Here is a 20,477-nt window from a genome sequence, read left to right on the forward strand (position 1 = left end):
GAGAAAAGTCCCAAATGTGATGTAATTGTTAGATTAAACAGCCAGCTGATGTTAATTGTTCCTGCGGCTGCTTGAGTATTGGCAGCCCAGTCAGCTCAGTCAACTGAAGGTTTCTGCAGCAGATTTGTTCTGTCACAGATGCAACATTTTTGTAAAACATGTAATATCATGATCGGACTAAATCTATATGAAGTGACTGGTATGAATCCTTGATGTGGTGGTTGCCAAGCAAAAAAAACACTGTTTGAGACCACTTCAACCAACAGGAGATATTTTGAAGGATGTGCCACATTTGTGACAACGAAACCAGGTATTTTAAGGCACAACATTTTTTTTTCCTAACCGTAACCAAGTGTTTTCAGTGCCTTAACCTAACCAGACCTCAAGCACAGCATTGTAACAACATAAAATTGAAAGTTAAAATGTAAAGAAACATTAAATTCCAACATAATCCCTGGTTTGCATAAACGTACAGCGACAACATTTATTCTTTGTTGATTGTTGTGACTGGTTACACATGTACAAACAAACGATGGAGAATAATTAATTAAAATGACACATTCCTAACATGTTTAAAGGTCCAGTGTGTAAGATTTATGTGGATGTATTGGCAGAAATTGAATTAATATTCATATTTGCTCCACCATGTTGCCCTACCATGTTTCAGCAGTAGCCCAAACCAAGAGGGTCTTTCATGTTTTTAGCAGCCACCATAGGGGAGGGTGGGACAACAGATGTTCATTAAGTTAAAACTGGTCACAAGAATGTTGGATAAATCAATCAAAAGTGAAAAAGAGTCCAATTTTCAAAAGAGGTAAGCAGATGGCATGATATTTAATATCACTGCGCCAGCGTGAATCAAAGATGAACCCCAAATGAAACCTCGTGTAATCCCATCTTTGTCTTAAATATACTCCTGAATTTGGGGTTATGTCATCCAGTCTCCACCCTGCTTCACTGCTCCTCTCAGGACATTCAACAGCTTATGAGATAAATTCAGTCGGGCGCACAGCTCTGTGACCGATGATGACTTCTGGATAAATGTGAGTGTAAATCAGGCCGCACCATGGTGGCACAAATGGCAGCAACACATTTGTGACAGAAATGAGCCTTGGCAAAGTCAAAATTCCATCAACTGCTCCACCTGCGTGATGGCCGACAAAGTGCCAAGTGCGCAATAATTTTTACTTAAACATGACATTCATACATTATGAACAAATAACAAATTGATGTTTTGCTTATTCGTTTTGTCTCCTTGCATGTTTCTGTTCGGGGTCACTTACCCAGCATGCATTTCAGGTGGAGGGCACAGAAACAGTCTGAATCAGTTGTCAGTTAAGGCTAACACAGATAGACAGACACTCGCAGTCATACCTGTGGGACAGCTGGAGTCTCTAATCCACCTGAAGTGTGTCATTGGAAGGAAAGTCAGAGGAAATCTGCATAAGCGTAGGGACAACATGCAGACCACACACAGGAAGGAGTGAAGCCAGACACCAGGCCACAGTGTGATTCACTGACTAATTTATGAAGATCCAAAAAAAAAAAAAACAGCCCAAAAACTGTGAGTCTGATATTATATTGTTCAATTCTGATTGCAAGGAAAAACATGAAATCAACATACTCAAACCAAGACCCAAACCTCTTCAAAACAGAATTAAAAACAAGAAATTTTGTGATGTAAAATAATCATAACCAACTTCAACTCTTCTTACCTTAAATAAAAAACAGGCTGTTTATAATTTCATTCCAACTTCATCCATTTAGACCACTGTAAACTACCACAGAAACTGATTCATGCAGCTTACAGCACCATACTGTGGTTAAGGCTGGAGTTTAAGTTTAAGTTTAAGTTGCTTAAGTTTAAGCAACTAAAACGTCTTGGTTGAAGTTCTAAAAAAAAGGAGAAATTCAGTTCAACAGCTGGTGGGAAAGTGATTTCTACATCAAACTATCCAATGTCTCCTCTGAGAGGTTTGAGAGGTACTTAATGTAAACAACATTTCTATTTGTGCATTTGCTCCTGAGAGACAACAGTCAACATTCACACATTGCCATTCACTGACAAGGAAAATGTAAACAGGACACCCCTTGGCTCAGCGGTGGAAACATTGAACCGCAGCATCCCTGGTTTGGGACTTCCATTGCATCGTTTTCTCCCTCGTTTCCCGTCATCTCTCCTCTGTTGCTGCTATCCAATAAAAATCAGTCGACCTAATGAGTAACATTGCTACTTTCAACGAACAATATGCAGTTTCTGCCGCCATGGGGCCTCCCAGTTATAACAGACATAAAAGACATAAGCAGCATTTTCTCATGGGACTGGTTGTCTTCATTGTTAAACAGCCACCACCACCAATGAAAATGAACTCACTCAGGCAGAAATGTTTATAGACAACTTAATGCTTTAAAGTATTAGGTTTTCAAGTTAGGCTTAAGTCCACGGTTTCCCGAGGAAGACTAGTAATACCTTTTAACTCTTGCCTGGCATCATCTTATCACAGTTTAGTTTTGCACAGTACTCTAGTTTCCAACCAATTACCTGCAAAGCCAAGGCAATCCAATCAATGCAGACCTGCCGGTTCAACTCTAGACTCTTATTTCAGTTTTTTCTCATTTTCTAATTCTTGCTTATACTTATACCCTCTATATAACACGAATAACATTAAGAAAAACTACACAAACTCCTTACTGACACTGGTAACCAGCTGCAACTGACTGAAAACAATCATTCCTGTTGGTGAAAATGGCAGCTTTACATTGGCAGCACTTCCTCGCTACTAAGGCTTCAAAGCATCACATCCGACGGCACCTTAATGCTAGTGAGTCTAAATTGTTGACATCTAGAGGGACAATTCCAAATATAAATACCATTTAAGGCAAACTAATTACACAATACCTGCATGGAAGGTGTCAGAAATATTTTGGTTTACCATCTTATTGGCGACATGAAAGGTTAGGAAACAGGGGGGAAATGATGAGCAAAATGAGAAGGTAACACACGCTCTTATCTCAAAGTCACTCACTTCGCCTAATTAAGAGCGCTCAAGGCAGCGCTCAAGTCGGCAATGCTACAAATGGGTTCCCAGGTCCCCCTGGGGTGCAGAGTGTGGAGCAGCTCTGGAATAAAAATAAACACATGACAACTGCAGCATGATAATGCATTCACCAAAGATGCTACAGGGGGCTCCCCGAGTAGAGGAGTTCAGCCCTGACATCAAAGGAGGGAACTGAAGCCTGTGTGTGTGTGTGTGTGTGTGTGTGTGTGTGTGTGTGTGACAGAGGGGGTTTGTGTGCATTCAGTATATATTGATGTTGACTGTTGCTGCAATGTTAAAGCTTCTTCTTGCTTTCTCCCAGAGCCAGGCTGGGTGACTGTGAGTATACTGAGATACAGTATCTTTGGCAGCAGAGCCATATTGCCATACAAACTGTCTGATCTCAACTGTTTGAAAAGGACAGAGCTTTGCAAGGATAACTGCCTTCCCGGTACTTCATTTCGGGATGCAGGAGAAGGCTAAAAGTATTGGCGACGTAAATAAGTGGGCCAAGTATCTAGTTTGCTTATTAACTGCTGAGGGGATGGAAGCAAATTAAATAAAAGCCAGTGGTTATAGATAATTGCTTTCCATTTCTCGCTCAAGCACAGCTGTATAGAGCACTCTAAATCAATCTGCAAACAGTCCAGCTGCAGCTTCGTACCAGCGAAAGCCCTCAGAGTCTCTGTAGGTTTTACAGGTTGATGTCCCACACTCACGTCCAATGTTTCCCTGGTGCAGGAACAAATGCGATATGGCAGCAGCTAAGTCAGCGTGCAGGAAGATAAACTCGTCACCAGTGAAGTTCTATGAAAATGCAAATTGCCATGCTTCTGGATCAAGTGGAAAAGACAAATACGCATGTTATCAGTGACGTGAAGCTGGCTGATGAACAATATTGAATGTGACACATAGGAGAGGAGACGAGAGGAGAGCTTTACCACCAAAATCCATGTTATTCTGATACCTTGACCAAATCAGGAAGTAGCCTTATCAGATACTCGATACCCGCTTTGGTTTCTGACGATAATGCTAATTCTAACTTTGAGCAAATTGCCTAAATTTGTCAAGAAATTTTGACTTAAATCAGAAACCATTTGATCAGACCTTCGGTGCCAGACGGCTTTCAATACTGATGCTCACAGTCGGCTCCAATAAAGTGTTAAGGTGAGGAGATTGAAAATAACAAGAAATGGGACAAAAAAAAGAGAACATCTGAAGGGATAAGAGCATGTTCCCTCCCCTGGTGTCTGTTAGCTGTTTCTCTTCCCTGGGGGGACAGAAAGGGAGAGACAGGGACAAAAGGGAGGAGGGCATGCTGAGATTCATCAGGAGAGACATATGAGGAAAAACACATTTTGCATGGAAAAGCTATTTCCTCCACGGGGAGGAGATTAGCAGCCGTGCACGCTCCTCCAAACCTTCTTCCCTGCATCTTTTTCTCAGCCAAGGCTAGTGGTGCCATGCAACTGTCTTAGTGTTTCCAGAAGGAATAAAGAGGTAGCCCTCTTGTCCACTGAAGCAAGCAGGGGCCTCCCTCTCACATACACAGATAAAGGAAAACAGACGCTGCAGGGGTGAAGACTGACAGCTTGACACATCCTACTTTCTTAGTGCCAGGGATGCGCCATATTTTTGACAGCGTAAAAAGGAGTGCATAGGGTTGCTCTAGTAGCCCAGGGACTGTTGGGGCTTCAATTTTGCCATCAAAGCGCATCCCAAAGCTCTGTGACATTGTGTGGTGCTAACATGCCCTGTCTGGGTTTCAAGAGGCTCCTGTTTCTGCTGACAATCCAATCCACCTCTGTTACTGAGCTATGGCATGTGGTAAGTCTGTGTGCTCTGTCAGTCTCTCAGGCATCTTCTCGCCAAGGCGTTGCAGTGATCGAACCTATAAGCATCTCAGGGACGGTTTGATTTCTGCGAACAGTGAAGAGGGTGCAGAATTGTAAAGGGTTAGGGTCACACATCCACACCAATGTGCTGTATTTACTGAAGACAGAGCAAGTCTCGTCAAAATGACAAAGTAAGGGGCTTTTCTGCCCCCTAGTGACAAGTACAAAGGGGCATTTTCAGCACCAGGGACAGTTTCCCGCTGCTCCACTGCTGCTCTTCAACCAGAGCCCTCATATAAACTGACAAAACCTGACAACAGTTAATTACATTCTGCTGTTTTGGACCTAAAATATCGATAAACATGAATTACTGCAAAATGAATCATTCATGCCTCTTGACAATCCTCAGTCCATATCTCAAGTGTTTGTAGCAGTGTGGGTGAGGCGACAACCCAACAACAAGCGCAATGGAGAAATTACGCATGAGCTTCTGTCTGTCTGGGATGAAGATTAGTAGGTACCCGAAGGAATGCGTGCACACACCGTGTATTCCTCTCCATGTGCGACTGAACGAGGGAATAACCAGGCAACAAAAACTTGAAAATGATCACTTACCCTTTTCCAAACTGATATTTCTGCAAACTTCAAGTTCTGCCATTTAGGACTGGAGTTGTCGCTCTCACAAGGTTCCTCCATGCGTTTTGGACATCATTTTTATCTCCGGATTGAAGCGGTTTGAAAAACCATCAAAACATGCCTGACTATTCCATTTCTCCATGATCATAAGACGTTCACATGAAGCGCGTCATGATGATCAGATGTCACTTTTTTCAAATCAAAATAAAATAAACAAAAAATACGAGCCCGGGAACAAACTGCCCCTCAGCATCTGCCTCAGCCCGTATGATCTGCGCCGCGTGGATTCACTAACCATCAAACCTCTCACATCCACAGCCCCTGCGCGCACATCTCTCTCCTCTCCGGCACAGAGGCACACAGAGGCAAAACGATAAGCCGATTTCTCGCACGCTCGATGGACTGACAGAAAGTGGTTGTTAATAAGCAAGAGCTTAAGACTGGCATGGAATGAGCGAGGGTGAGCGATAGCGCACAGAGCTGTGGCTTAACGACCAGAGTTGGTCATTTGGACATTTCATCAGCTTTGCCAGACAGTCTGGTTCAGCTGTTTGGCGACTGTTTGAATTCCCCACCAAACTCAAATCGTGCCACATCCGTTAGTTTGTTTGTTTTTGGTCAGCTATTCCTCGGTGTACATCCTCGGGAGAAAAAAGTCACCAATGCGCAGGGATGCAAGCGCTATGACCCATTTTACGCTCTCTGTGCTTGTGTGTGTGTTTGTCTCAGTTTAGGTATCGTGGATCCCTCAGACATACAGCATAGGCTTCTTGAAATGTGAAGCCTGTTGTGCAGTGCACATACTGTGTCCCGAGAGAGAGAAAGCGAGGCTGAAAGAGTGCAGGTTCTGTGTAAACATCAATTAATATGTAATAGGTAGCTTTTACGTTGTGTGTGTGTGTGTGTGTGTGTGTGTGTGCCTCGAGTCTATCATCCTAGCTGAGTCAATTCCCTGATGAAAGTTTGGAGCTCCCAGATTAGTCATGTTGATTGGTCTACATTAAAGCCATTTAATTTAGGATTGCAAGAGACAATTATGGACTAGCCAAGGACACGCACACACAGGTACGCACACACACACACATATACACAGTGTTGTGTTCAAACACTGGGAGTCAGAGGTTACCAAATCGATTAGTTCTGTCTGGACAAACAAAAAGACATGTCAGACGTGTCACCCTCAGTTCAATGCTGTCTGTGTGTGTGTGTGTCTGTGTGTGTCTGTGTATTCTGTGTATTAGCAGGTATTTGAAGCTTTCTAGTGATTGCTCACTTTGATTTATGCATAAAGCTCCTCATCCACACCTGCCTGATCACAAAAAGTCTTCACCAACCCCACCACCAAAACTCCCCTCTCATACTGATTTATGTACCACGGCAAAACAAAAACCATCAGCCACTCAGACAGTCACAAAAGACTGGAAACAACTAGGAGGAGTGAAGCAAAGTCATGTGGAAAATAAAGGGGAAAAGAACAGAGAGGCATACGTTCTCAAAATGGTTCTGACAGACAAGAAAGGACAAACTGTCAGGGACATGAAGGGATGAATCCGGACAGAGATCAACAGGATCTGAAGTTTGGTGAAGATACAAAGGACAGACAATCTGTTCTGTTTCTCTTCCCTTTATCCCTCTGAAAACCATAATGGCAGATTGGATATAATAACTAGGCTAAAGATTAGAATCAGAATATGTTATGCTGGATGGGAGGATGGTACAATTTTTATGAAAATGTATTCTCATTTCTTGCTCAGTAGGCTATTCATTTTCAAATTAATTAATGATTAACCACAGATTCTGGAGGAAGAGTCAGCACTGTCTTGAAGAAATATAAAGTATTCACAAAGGGAGAAAATGGGCTAAAATTCCCTTAATGTGATAATATCCTCATTTCTAATCTAGACACAAAGAGAAAGCAGATCGGTCAAGTCAGTCAGGTCAATCCATCATCCGTAGCTGAGCGCTGAAGCAGAAACGCTTAATTTGTTGCTACCGTTCAGTGACAAGCAGAAAAACCACAACAGTCTGCAGGCGGCTGGATGTGGCAAGTCACATAAGGCTCTAAGTGGTCTGTCTGCTGTAGGTGTGACAGCCACACAGGCAGCCCGAGGTCTGGTAGATCGGTCAGGACCACCACCTCGAAACTCATAAATCATGATCATGTCAGCTTGGAAGAGAACGAAAAGGGGGAGAAAAAAAATGCACAATTTTCTCTGGTGTGTTAAATTATATCTAATATACTGATGTTAACAGGTGTGCTTTCAAGTTGACGCCTGCAAACATTAATCAGAAGAAAAATACACACAACCCCTTGATCATTAATGATGGAAAATATCATGTATATATATATATATCATTTTTTGACTCCACCATATGAGTAATAACATGTATGAATCACCCATAGCAATAAAAGTTGGGTGATGCAGCCTACTAGCATACCAAAGTTTGTTTTTTTTTCAATTTGTCCTTGAAAAAATTTTTAAAAAATATTCTGAATGAAGTTATGTGGACGGTTTTAATGATTCAGTACCTCGCAGCAGTTTCAAAGAGTTTAAAACCTGAGTATCTGAGGTGCAGAAGTGGAGACAAGTCTCCCTCTACTGTTCACTTTGATGAATTACAGTTATCGGAGAGGACCTACTGTATATATTGTGTTCATCACATTATTCTTTAATGTGTGTATGTGTGTGGCTGATATTTACCGTGAAAAGTGCTGTTGTCCGTCAGGAAGTGCCGGCGATACTGTGGCTCTCCTTTCCTGTTCACCACCCAGGAGCTCATGGTGAGAGGAGGAGGGACGCAGCAGGACTGGATGGCCTAGAAAGAGAAGAGAATTAAATTGTGTGGTCCAAACGTGAGCCCAATTACTCTAAAAGATAATTTGATAAAATACATGACATGACACATGATGACAATGGATGCATCTTGTGTCTTGTGCATAGTTTAAAAGAAGAAAACTGGTTTATGGGAGGAAGGATATACAGTATGCTAAAAGAAAAGGAATAATAAATTGCTTTCTGGACAGAGAGTTACTGTGAGGGGAAAATCAGAGAGGAGATTAATGCAGGGTTAGTATTTCAAGCTACGTTTTTAGAAAATGTGGATTTCCTGGTAACAGTAACTAAAACCTGAGGGAAGTTAGATGTGTTACTAATGGAAAACCATGTCTGACAATCTCCGCTAATGCAGTATTAGCTTCAGTTTCATCAAGAGCTGAAGTGGTGTCATTAAAATTACAGAGAATTTTATTTTTATGTTATTTGCAAAGAAGACAAGTTATGTAAGATGGGGGGGACATGTTTTCAGAGGTACGTAAGCAAAAGTTGAGTTGGAGGTTTATATATAGTAACTCCACAGTTTCTGGAATGGCATAGATTTGCACCTAAAGTCTGCAATAAAAAGCAGTTTTACTTTCATTTTTAAATGTCTTATTGTGGCAGCGTGGCCTCGTCCACCTCTCTGTGTAGTATGTGGTTAGGATCTGTTTGAGAAATGTTCTTGTTATCATGATCAAATTCAACACATAGCTATTAAAGCTAGTTACACAGGCGGATTCCTCTCTGTCGTTACGTCTCAACCAGGTCTCATCCATTTAGTTTTTATAGTTCACCTTTCTGTCCGCTTTGACCTTTTACATCTCTCCATGTGTTCTCATTTATCTTCTTTCTATTTCTTCTTGCCGTTATTCCCGGATTCCCAATTTTCCACTACTTCTTCCTGATCACTTGTCATTCCTACCTCTCCGGGTGACATTTTCACTGCTTAGTGTTTCCCCACCTGTTGCTCATCTGTCTTTCTGCGATTTACGGCTTCCCACTACAAACACACACATTCTCTCCCGGAGACACACAGGACATGTGTATAAATATATATCTGGAAAGACCTGGAGCCTCTGGACAGTTATTGGCGCCCGGTGCCGGCTGGACCTGAGTAGAGGTGACTGTCTGGTCAAAACAAGTAGAGCTCATGGGTCAAGTGTCTTTGAGGTGAAAGTACTTCCCTGTGACCGTGCCATCACCTCACTTTAAAAGACATTTATGACAGCCCATATGGACAAAGACCCCCTCACTCTGTTGATATGAGACCAATGACATGTTGAACCAGTGTGTGTGTGTGTGTGTGTGTGTGTGTGTGTGTGTGTGGTGCAGAAGTCAAGTCAACAAGGATAACTGTAACATAAATGTATTTTAGTATCAATTTATTTTAACACGCAAAAAAGTCTCCGCTCTGCGTCTGGTAGTTCCAGATTGTATAAGAAATGTTCATTTGAATTATGTAAGAATAAACTTTTGATTATCAGTAATATTTTATTTATTCAGATTAATTATTAAGCTGTATCCTGGTGACTCGAAGTTGGCGCTGATGCAAGAACTTCATTTTCTAAGAAATTCAAAAAGGAGGAAATGAAATGTCTCGCAAAGAAATAAAACATGGACGCCAAAACTTTCCTTTTTACAAGTCACAGAAAAATACACAAAGGTGAAAGAAAAACAGCAACTAAGAAAAGTAGAAAAGATCTTTGAGAAGAGCTTAGTGCACATATTTCTGTTCATTTATAATCTGAGCTCCCTGGTGCCAAATACAGTTTTGACTTTATGTCATTATTTTTGCTTAACAATGAAACATTTTCAGTATGGAGGGTTTGAAAACCTTTGGATGGATTATAAGCACAGGACGTGAGGATATAAAGCTTTTCTCCATATTCCTGCAACTCTGCTTCACCTCGTGCCTGCATCTGAACTGACTGTACAGCACGGCCCCTTGTGGGTTAGTGCTTAATTATAGAATAATGTTTCTAAATTACTGTTTGTTTTCATAACAGAGTCCAAATTAGAGATAGGAGCCGAGCAGAGGGACATGACTGGAGACATTGTTTGAGCAGCTTTAACAGCACATCAGATCGTGATACAGCCAGATTATATGAATCCACCATAAACACTTAAGTCCCACAGCAAGAAGTTCGATTTGCAAATGCAAAGCTAGACAGCAAACACGTCTTATAATGCTGCAGGCACATCTGAATTTACCATCTCATCCATACATTTGTGGTCATTAGCGTTTGTGTTTAGCATGACAAACAAGTGAAAAAAATAAAACAGTTCAGGTGTGGTATGGAGCTGTGTTTCAGGGGAACCTTACTGCTTCAGCATACCAAGACATTTTGGACAACACTATGCTTCTAACCCCACAACAACAGCCCAGGGAAAGTCACCATCCACCCCAGCACGACTGCAGCCACATGAGTCCAGTGCAGAAAAACTCGACTGGTCTATACAGAGCCCTGACCTCAACCTCATCGAACACCCCCCAGGAAGGATTGGAACAGAGACCACTTCCAGGCTCCCCCGTCCAACACCAGTGCCCGACCCCTCAGTGCTCCACTGCATGAATGGGCAATAAAAACACCTCCCCACCAATGTCCATGGATTTATAATGCAATGTCACCAAAGTCCGTGTTGGTGTAATGGTCTTGTGTCCCAATACTTTTGTCTATATGGTGTATGTATACACTGGGCTTTTGTTCACCAGTGACAGCCAAGAATGATTGTCCCAGTATTACCAAATTAAAGGTATAGTTAGACATTTTGGAAAATCGTTTTTTGCCAAGAGTTTGAATGACATAACTGTTACCCCTTTCTACGTCTGTCCAGTAAATTATAAGCTGCACCAGAAGCCAGAAGGTTGTTAATGTTGCATACTTGAAACAAGCAGGTAGCCTGACGCTGTCATGAGCTAACAAAATCCACCTAGCAGCATCTCAGAAGTTCACTAGTTAACATATCAATTTCCTTTTGTTTAACTGATGTAAAAACCAAAGCATGAAAGCAGCACATTGTGGTTTTTACAGGGCTTCATGCCAGAGGGTGTATAAACCAAACCAGAACAAACCAACATGTGTCAGTGCACGCTCTGTTAGTAAAATGACTCTGCCTGTCCTCTTCTAACTGAGCGTAACACTAGTAGCTTTGTCATCTATAGGAGGACTCAAACCTCAAGGGAATACAGTCTGTTCTTTCCTTTCTATCAGGCCACAGAAAACAGCTTAAAAATAAATGTTTCTGTGCCTGTTGAGCCTCTCAGGCCCTGGCAGGAAGTAGGTTGGGGATGCCCCCAAGTGACAAGTTTTGTTGTGGTAGATATTTAAATCAAACAGAAGTAACACAATCTGAAACATGTCGCTGAAGCATTTTAGTAGCTTCACTTTTCCCCATACATGCATGACAGAAGATCTCAGTTCCTGTATCACATTCTTTAAATTATGTAATTTAAGAGGAGGCTTTTGGTACTGTAATAAAATTTCTTTCTGGAAGGAAAAAATATTAATTATTATTATAATGTTAAAATGACATTATAATAAAGGAAATTAAAGAGATATCTTTTTAATCTGGCTTTAATTTGGAGTAATATTATTGGCTAGTTTCAATTTAGTTTTGATCACTGATTTTTGCGTTATTTTCATCCTTGTTTTTTTTATTTTATTAACTTTTATCTATTGATTTATACCTTTTAATTACTTTTTATATTAGTACTTGCACAACTCAGGAAATCAAACACAAGCTGAGCATATTTTTTCAGGTCTTCACATGCAACACAATTGAGCAGGAATAACTAAAGATACTAAGAAAGTACCATGTTCATCAACAGGTTAACAAACCCAAGTAAAAGGCTTCTACAATTTACTGAAAAAGCCTTTCACACCTACCTTTACTCATAATTTAACCACGCCATTTAACATCAAATCATCTGTCTGCTAATCTGCTAAACTGTTGGCTTGTTGGCACTTTGTCTATTTGCCTAACTGGTCACTTTCTTTGCCTCGTCAGACTTCATACGTCACTCCAATGTTATCACATCCGATAAAAATTACAGTCAACACAATGAACACATGAGCCAACTTGTAATAAACCATAATGCTCTTTTAAAGGGGGTGTTTTAGTTTGCGTGGCATGAATAACCCCTCATACATGTGCTTATGTATGTAACAATGGTCCTCTCACAACACACAGACACAAAGGGAGCAGCATCTGTCACCCCATATTGACACGTGCCAAAGAGCAGTCACTCCAGACATGATTAATGAGACATACAACGGTTGGTCTATTTTATGTGACCCGCTACCATAAATGCTAAGTGATTATTAATCATGTTTAGAATTTTAAAAAATCAATCATTCGTAAATGTCTGGATGCTTATGCTACAGGTCAGTTTGGCTGGTGGCATTCAGCCTGTAAACCACCTTGCTGGTTGTACAGAGTCAATGAGTAGCTTGTAATGGCTTGTTAAGCAGTTCATCAGAACAGAGAGCAAACAGTCTTGGTATGCTGATGGCTGGACGGACTGCACCCTGAGTGCTCGCTATTCACTGATACTCAGAAGTAACAGCTGTAAAGGGATGGTTACCTGTGTTACCTTTCTCTTCAAACACTCTCAGGAGGCTTTTGAAATAGTTGTGGCACGAGGTGCATCACAACAGTTTGTATTCTTGCTGAGCTCAGTATCTGTTTATTATACATTGTTATACTGTTCTTAAGATCCTATTTTCTGTACTTTGAAGATCACATTTTCACCTCAGATTCAAATCCAGATCATCTACATCCAACATCATCACGTTCAAAAGGTTAGGGCTGCGACTCAAACTGATTACTTTCACTACCGAATACTTTCTTCTTGAATAATCCACTTCATGTTTAGTTGATAAAACATCTTAAAACGGTGAAAATTCCTGATCACAGTTTAACATCTGCAGTGAACCCCTCAAACTGCTTGTTTTATCAGACCAACAGTTCAAAACTCAAACATATTAAATTTATATTTATACTTAGAGAAAACTACGAATTCTCACATTTAAGAAGCTGGCTATGTTTTCATTAGGCTGGACAGAGGAGGAAGTTGTAACATCTAAATTGCAGTGCTGTTTCAGTGAGCCTTCGGCCTGATAAGGAGTCAGAACGAACCTTGAGGCTGGGAGGTTACTGAGGGGTCAGAGCTGCAGAGTGGCAGTGAAGCTATCTGAGCATGTCAGCGGACACCGTACTAACATCATGGAGTCGTAAAAACAAAAACGGCGCAAACTGAGGAATCTCCTCTGCAAAAGTGCTTTGTGTCCAAACACATGCTAGTATAGATTTAATATCATGAGAGAACAGATTCAAAATATTTTTAAAATATTTTCTAGCACATCCTGAAATGACTCCAAAAGATGCTTTTCTGTCCCCAGAGTCAGCACGTTTTGAAAACTTTAAGAGCTCAATCTTATTTTAACTTTCACATGTGCTGCTGCTTCCGCCGGTGGGGTCGTCTTGCTTTACCGTGGATTTGAAGGGTGGGTAAGGTCACAAGTCAAACCCTCAGATCTATTTCAAGCAGAGACTCTCCCTCCTGTTCCTATCCTTTACTTTTACTCACACTTTGAACTCAGGTTATCTGCTTAAGGTCTTCACTGACAAGGGAGAAGTGTTTATTTTCTGCTCGTCAGTCTATACCAACAGAGCCCAGTGCTTTTACACGGTTTCCCATTTTAGTGTTTGCAAATGGATATGAGCAAATGCACGACTGGCCTCTCACATACAGCAGCAGAAAGTCGCAGCTTGCTGATTTTTCTAAATGTTCAATCAAGAAATCACTCACTTCTTTAATACTTCTGTCTTTCACTTCATACAAACATACAGTACATACACAGTTTGGTTCACTGAATCCCAAAGTGTTCACCCTCAGTCATCCTCCCTTGCTTTCCACCAAGAAATGTCAATTATGCATGAGGGATCGCAGCACCCACAAAGAGTCATGTTTCCACTCCTACAACCCTACACCAGCAAGCTGATACACTGTTCACAATACTTCAAGTCACAAAATAACAAGGGAGTCACTTTACGGCCGATGCATTCCATCACACACACACACACACACACACACATACACCTCTGCAATGCATGTGGTACAACAGTTAACCTGTGTTACAGTCACTTACCAGGAAGTGTTTATTGTGAAAGTAGGCAGAAGCATATATGTGCCTCATTTTGGAGAAAATGTCAATTAAAAGCTAAACTGCCCCTTAAAAGTGACTGAATGTGGACCCGAGGCCCACATGCATGTTATCAATTTACATATAAACCTCACCAGCTCCGGCTGACACAGATACTCATTGTACGACACGCTGACAACATGCTGTAAGGATGATCGGACAGGAGCAGAGATGGACAGCTTGCGGGGTGCATTTCAGTGTCACACCAGCTCTCTGTCTCTTTAAATCTCTTTGTCTTTCACGCCCGAGCCAACTACACTCAACCACTCAAATCAAATCAAAAAATCCCCAAGGACTCAGCTCTCGGACGGGGGAGTGCCCCATCTCTTTCTCTCTGGGATGGCTACCGGCTGAGTGTAATAAAGGCCTTTGTTAAGCTGCCCTGCTGCAAATCTTTGTTGACAAAGCACAAGAGGAAGGAGCTCCAAAATGTGAAATGCATACAGCAAAATATGTTTCATCAGATCGCCATACAGATAAATGATTGAATCTTGTAAGAGATAAGCCAAAACGCATCAAAATAGGTGATCACATCAGCTCAGGCAGTTTGTGGCTGTCAGTTGTCAGTGACTTACCTGCAGTCATGCAAACAAAAGATAAGGGTTAAAATGTCTTTAGTTTCTGTTTTACTGAGCATGTGTCCACGTACACAGGATTCACAGGTGCACATCTGCTTGGTTACTGTATACAGTAGTCTACCAACAGCATATTTAAAGTGACAGTGAACCAAGTGCGGATTGCCATTGTCAGAAGTTCACCCTTGGGATACGAGAAACAGGTTTACTTAAGTTGGTAAAATGCACCACGTGAGATTCAAAGTCATACTGTTTTTCCAGGGAAAAAAAAAACATGAATCACATCAAGCATCGTGGGTTCACTTACTTCTGTCACTCCAGTTTCAGATTTTGAAACCACGTTGTCAACTTGATCACAAAGTCTTGCGGTTTTCACCCCTGCAGTAGTCCTTGATGTGTTCAGAGTACATGGCACAGGGCACAGATGTGCTATCAGTAAGAGTCCCAGCAGTGTGGTTACAAGGAAAGGGGAATGTCCCAACAATTTCACTGGTGTGGGCAAGTACCCACCAATACATCAAGCACAGTGCCTTTTCAAATAACTACTACTGGTGTGTGGACCAGTGGATTTGGGAAAATCTGGACTGGACTCGGAGTGGACCACTTTTCCAAAACTGAGCCAAAAGATAGTTTACTCATTTATTCCATTCAAATTCAGGAACAAAAGATGATATCCTTATTACCATTTTAAGAGCGAGATAATATCTTATTTTTTCAATTTCCTTTAATTGAGTGAAATTTTAATTATATCATACCTGACATAACAAATATTTTTTGCTTTAACTTTGGCATAATTTTGCTCAGTGGCATTTAAAAGACAACAAAGACCAAAATGGTCCCAAATCCTCTCCTGAAGTTCCAACAAATTTCTGATTTTGTACATGATGTTCTCTCCCTTTTGAATCATTGAATTGCTACTTATTTTTTACTTATCTTTGATCAGAAAATATGTACATTATACAATCCAGTATACAGTCCATAGTTACATACTGATCACAGGATGCACAATTATTAAATCATTGTGTGTTTAGATAAAAGATGCAGTCACATTAAATATCACACACACACGCCCCACATGTTTAAACCTCTTCAGTAAACAACACCAAATCTCTGTGGTGTCCACCATGACAAACTTTACCCTGCCTTCCCCCGAGTTATCCGTCTCTGCCGTGGTTTCCTTCCCACTCCTCCCTCAGTGACAGTTCAAAGTCTAGCAGCAACAGCCATCAGCCTGAAATGCACCTTACAATTTAAACCGGCCCACCAATCACGAGCCTCTTCGGCCGTAACAGTCTCTAGTAACATTTGCACAACAAAAGAGAGGCTAGCTGATTCATCAACCCCCCCCCCCCCCTTCACTCCCTTTCCCTTCCACAGTGACTCCTCCTCTCCTGCCTTTGTGCTGGGACCCAAAATCCCTTTCTACCCCTGTGACCCTCCTCCCCTTTGTACTAATCTCCTTGGATTGGAGTGCTTCAGTGCTACCTCTCACTACACTGAGACCCCCTCACCCTGCACCCCACAGGACACACATCATAGTCTGGCCTCATTTGCAGGCCCTCCTCCTCCTCCTCCTCCTCCTCCTCTGCCTTGCAAGGATGAAGCATGGCTAACAATGATAGCACATGGAGGCACAAGATTTAATTTTGGCAGTGAACTTGTTCTGCAAACAGTCATAATAGGCATGTGAGCACAATCCTGGACACTTGGGGATTATTCTACAGCAGGGCTGTGGAAAATACAACAGTTGGAAATCTTTTCAATTGTTGCGTGTTTTACATTAATTTTTAACAATGATATCACATTAGCAATAACAACACAGTGAGCGCTTAAAGGCTTGCACTCTTTTATGTTGAATTCCAGTGCTCAAATATACTAATGTTTTGGTCACATTATGACTACAAGGGTCCTCTTTATAGGTACTTAAAGACCACCACGTATGCACACAACATGTAAGGCTCCCATGGGGTTTCAGGGCAGCCAATATAGAGTTTAGCCTTTGCTTCGCTTTGTATTTCACATTTGGTTTCTATAGCAACAGTGATCTCATAGAGGGACAAGCGGAGACCCCCCACCATTAACATACCCTGCCCCCGTCTTGTGTTCATTGGGGCGTCCCACAAACACACACACATATACATACACACACTCGCACACCAACAGAAGAGGCTGTACTTAGCTGTGTTTTAGTGGGGTAAAGGAAAGCTGAGGGTTTAGTTTTTTTATTAGGAGTATAAACCATGAACCTTCAGGTGTAACAAGGAAAGTAGAAATCAGAGTTCTTATTTTCTTACTATTAGGGACATTTAACTGTTTCCATAACACAGAGAAGCATATCTGTCACAGTGTGTCAGATTAGTGATGGATGGCCTGAAGTGAGACTTATAAACTGCTTTTAGATGTGTGAGCATATCAGGTGGCAATAACAGGTGTACAGTATAAATAAAACAGAACATGTTTTGATTTTCAACCATCAGAACAATCAGTCACTTAGTGCATCAGGTCCTTTTAAAGATCCTGCTCATCAGTCTGAATAAAGTGCTGTCCCTGACAGCCTTGGAGACCCTCTCCCATAGGCTGTCCTGCTTCCACAGTCCCCGCCCCTTCCTCTCAGCTCTGACCTCTGCCCTGTGGAGCCGTTTGTGGAGACGCCAGTAGAGCCGAGAGTCGGGCACGACTCCGACAATGGGCGCAGTGCGGGCCAGACCGAGCCTGAGGACCTCTTCGTTGATACAGCAGCTCCACATCGACCCCTGCTGGAGACACGAGGGAAGACAAGGAAATGACTTCACAGAAATGACAATAAAAAAATTATGACAAATGAGCTATAATTTCAACCCTTAGTCTCGGTTATTAGATGCCTCGCCTTGCTTTGAGAAACCAAACAGTGCAGTGTGTCGTCCTCTCGGCTGATCAGTTTTAGCCATACGGTTTGGGCAGGAGCCAAGTTCTTCTGCAGCCATACCTTGCCCTCTGGAGTCACCTCCACCCCTGCAAGATGCACCAACATTGTGGATGTGCCCACACCTACAGAGAACAAAAAGGGGCCAATTACCATTTATAGTAAACATATCTATGGAGATTCTCAGTCATCCAGGTCATCGTCAAGATTGAATAGTTCCGTTAAGCAACCGGACGTGAAGTTTTTCTAGAAGACGTTTCGCCTCTCATCCAAGCAGCTACGGAAGAAGCTTCTTTACATTAAAAGGTTTTAGCTGACCTGTGAAGTTGTAGTTATGCGCACTCTGCACAATACTTCAAATCAGGAAGGTGTCATTTGACATTTTTTATACTGGTGCTGATATGATATCAAAGTCTTTTTTGTTACCTTCCTTTGAATAATATAAACATTTTTCTCCAGTATTTTTTTTTAGTCTTACAAAAGAAGTTACACTTTTCCTTTAACCTTCAAAATTGACAATTCAGACAAACTCACATGCAACCTAGTTTTCAATACTCGTTGATACAGACTAATTTCTGTTGGTGCGCTGAAAAAAGTTTTTATATATCAACATTATATGTAGAATAGCTAACTCCAACCAATCACATCTATGAAATAAACAGCAGTAAATAATCTTTGTGCGACAGGCACAAAGCTCAAACGATGAGTCTAACCAGATTTAAAATGTTGGAGGTCAAGTGGGACAAAGGTAATACATGAAATAGCTGCTCGTGAGGGTCCTTCACGCTGAAGCTGCTGATGGTGCACTCTACAAAAAGCACAAGATACTTAATTTTATTGCCCAATGACTACTGTGATTTGATAACACGGCTAATGTGCTTAACTTTCAATCGCGGAAAGATGATCAAAGTCAAGGGTCTGACAAAGTAAAAAAGGTCTCCATGACACTTTTGGTGTAACAAGATTCAGGCTTTCAGGAGGTCATTCTTCTGTATGGAGACTTACATGACTTACATTCATTCTGAGGACAGTCCCAACATACCTTTGTGTTTTGAAAGTAAGGGAGAGACGAATGGCAGGTAAATCGGGACATGTTCCACTTCAACCCCTCTCTCTGTGATGGAATGAACTTTCCCGCGAAGGCTGACGTTCCTCTCAATGAAACGAGCAGGGATTTCAGACACAGATTGGAATTTGGTGACCTGAGGAAGTGGAAGTGAGACAGCTGAAAGGCAACATTTGACGACGTATTTGGGGAAAGTTTTAGTCTGCACTGGTGGAATGTAGTTAAGTACATTTACCCAAATGTTTTACTTAAGTAAAACTTTGACATACTTGTACTTTACTTAAAAATTTCCATTTCATGCAACTTTATACTTCTACTCCACCATTTTGGAGGGGCATATACAGCACTTTTTACTTCTCTATTTTACTTTACTATTTACTGGGATTTTTCTTACTTAAAACACATATGATATTATGCAGTGCTATACAAAGTAGTTAAAATTGGATCCGCGTTTATGAACTACAACATTAAAATGCTCTTGTGTGTATTCATGACACAATAATATAATACTCTATTGTAAAAAAAAGAGCATATTTAATCAACTAACATTTTGAACCCATGATTTTAACTGGAGTATTTTTAGACCACAGTATTTCTGCTTTAAGCTACTTAAAATGAACGATCACAACTTTTAGATCTCAGTAGTGTGTCACTCATTTGTGGCCTCGCACAAATCTACTTGCTATTTTATTTACTGAGTGGACAGCAGAAAGTGCACACTGCGTCCAAAATGTGTCCCTGTCTCTCTTACCAGTCTGATACTCCTTGCTATTACAACAACACCAGCAACTGCCAGCCCGGTGCTTATGTTCTGTGTGAGAGACAAGAGACCAGTTGAAGGGTTTACAGTTGACAGGATGACAGTGATACCATTAGCCCAGTGAGAAAGACTTTGACAGATACAAGGGTGACAGAGGGGCATCAAAAATACCCACTGGGGACACACAGCGATGCCTGTTAGGATGTCTGGTCGTTGTGGGGCATATTTTTTACATGACACCATATGCTACAGAGGAACAGATTGGAAGGAACTGGTCCTGCAAGTACACACCCTCTATTTTACCAGTAAATGGGCTACTGAAGGATTAAATGTAAATGTAAAGTATTGCGTAGCCACACTGTGACCATATTGCACATTCATGCATCACCAGTCAGTCAATCGCAGGTCATCCAAAGGAGACTCCTACCCGCACAAGTGTTAAATTATCATCTGCGAACTGAGATATCGCAGACACGATGTTGGGAGGCGACTGGTTTCCTCGAGCTCTTTGCTCTTCAGTTTCTGTTTCCCTGAAAGACTCCGGCATGTTGTTGACATTTTCTCGTTGCATCTGATGCCCCGCCTATTAGGGAGGGACCTACATGGGTATCGGTCGTGTAAAGTCTCCGCCCTGTGGTGTGGT

General features: G+C 41.5%; 2 protein-coding genes across 7 annotated transcripts in view; both read right to left on the bottom strand.

Moving 5' to 3' along the window:
- plch1 (phospholipase C, eta 1) overlaps positions 1 to 15,643 on the bottom strand; it is a 56,224-nt gene extending 40,581 nt beyond the window's left edge. For 2 of the 3 annotated variants that reach the window (XM_046389353.1, XM_046389355.1), the window contains exons 1-2: positions 15,414 to 15,643; positions 8,212 to 8,326 (exon numbers count right to left, since the gene is read on the bottom strand). In XM_046389353.1, coding sequence (XP_046245309.1) covers positions 8,212 to 8,290 — 79 coding nt within the window. In that variant the 5' untranslated portion in view covers positions 8,291 to 8,326; positions 15,414 to 15,643. Of the gene's footprint in view, positions 1 to 5,488; positions 6,549 to 8,211; positions 8,327 to 15,413 lie in introns of those variants that run through there. The other variant, XM_046389354.1, reaches the window with a different exon arrangement.
- A 1,653-nt stretch (positions 15,644 to 17,296) lies between these two features.
- On the bottom strand, positions 17,297 to 20,433 carry c18h3orf33 (c18h3orf33 homolog (H. sapiens)). 4 transcript variants are annotated; one of them, XM_046389361.1, is made up of 5 exons: positions 20,262 to 20,431; positions 19,826 to 19,885; positions 19,051 to 19,210; positions 18,072 to 18,133; positions 17,297 to 17,862 (listed from the first exon to the last, which is right to left on the bottom strand). In XM_046389361.1, exons 1-5 carry the CDS (start codon positions 20,403 to 20,405, stop codon positions 17,605 to 17,607), a joined length of 684 nt encoding a protein of 227 aa, XP_046245317.1. In that variant the 5' UTR covers positions 20,406 to 20,431; the 3' UTR covers positions 17,297 to 17,604. The 4 variants fall into 4 exon arrangements, with proteins under 4 accessions (XP_046245317.1, XP_046245313.1, XP_046245314.1 ...); XM_046389357.1 differs by having other exon boundaries at positions 17,973 to 18,133; XM_046389358.1 differs by having other exon boundaries at positions 17,297 to 17,859; positions 17,973 to 18,133; positions 20,262 to 20,429.
- Between the last annotated feature and the right edge of the window lie 44 nt (positions 20,434 to 20,477).

Source organism: Scatophagus argus, chromosome 5 (genome assembly GCF_020382885.2).
Source record: "Scatophagus argus isolate fScaArg1 chromosome 5, fScaArg1.pri, whole genome shotgun sequence".
Taxonomy (NCBI): Eukaryota; Metazoa; Chordata; class Actinopteri; family Scatophagidae; genus Scatophagus; species Scatophagus argus.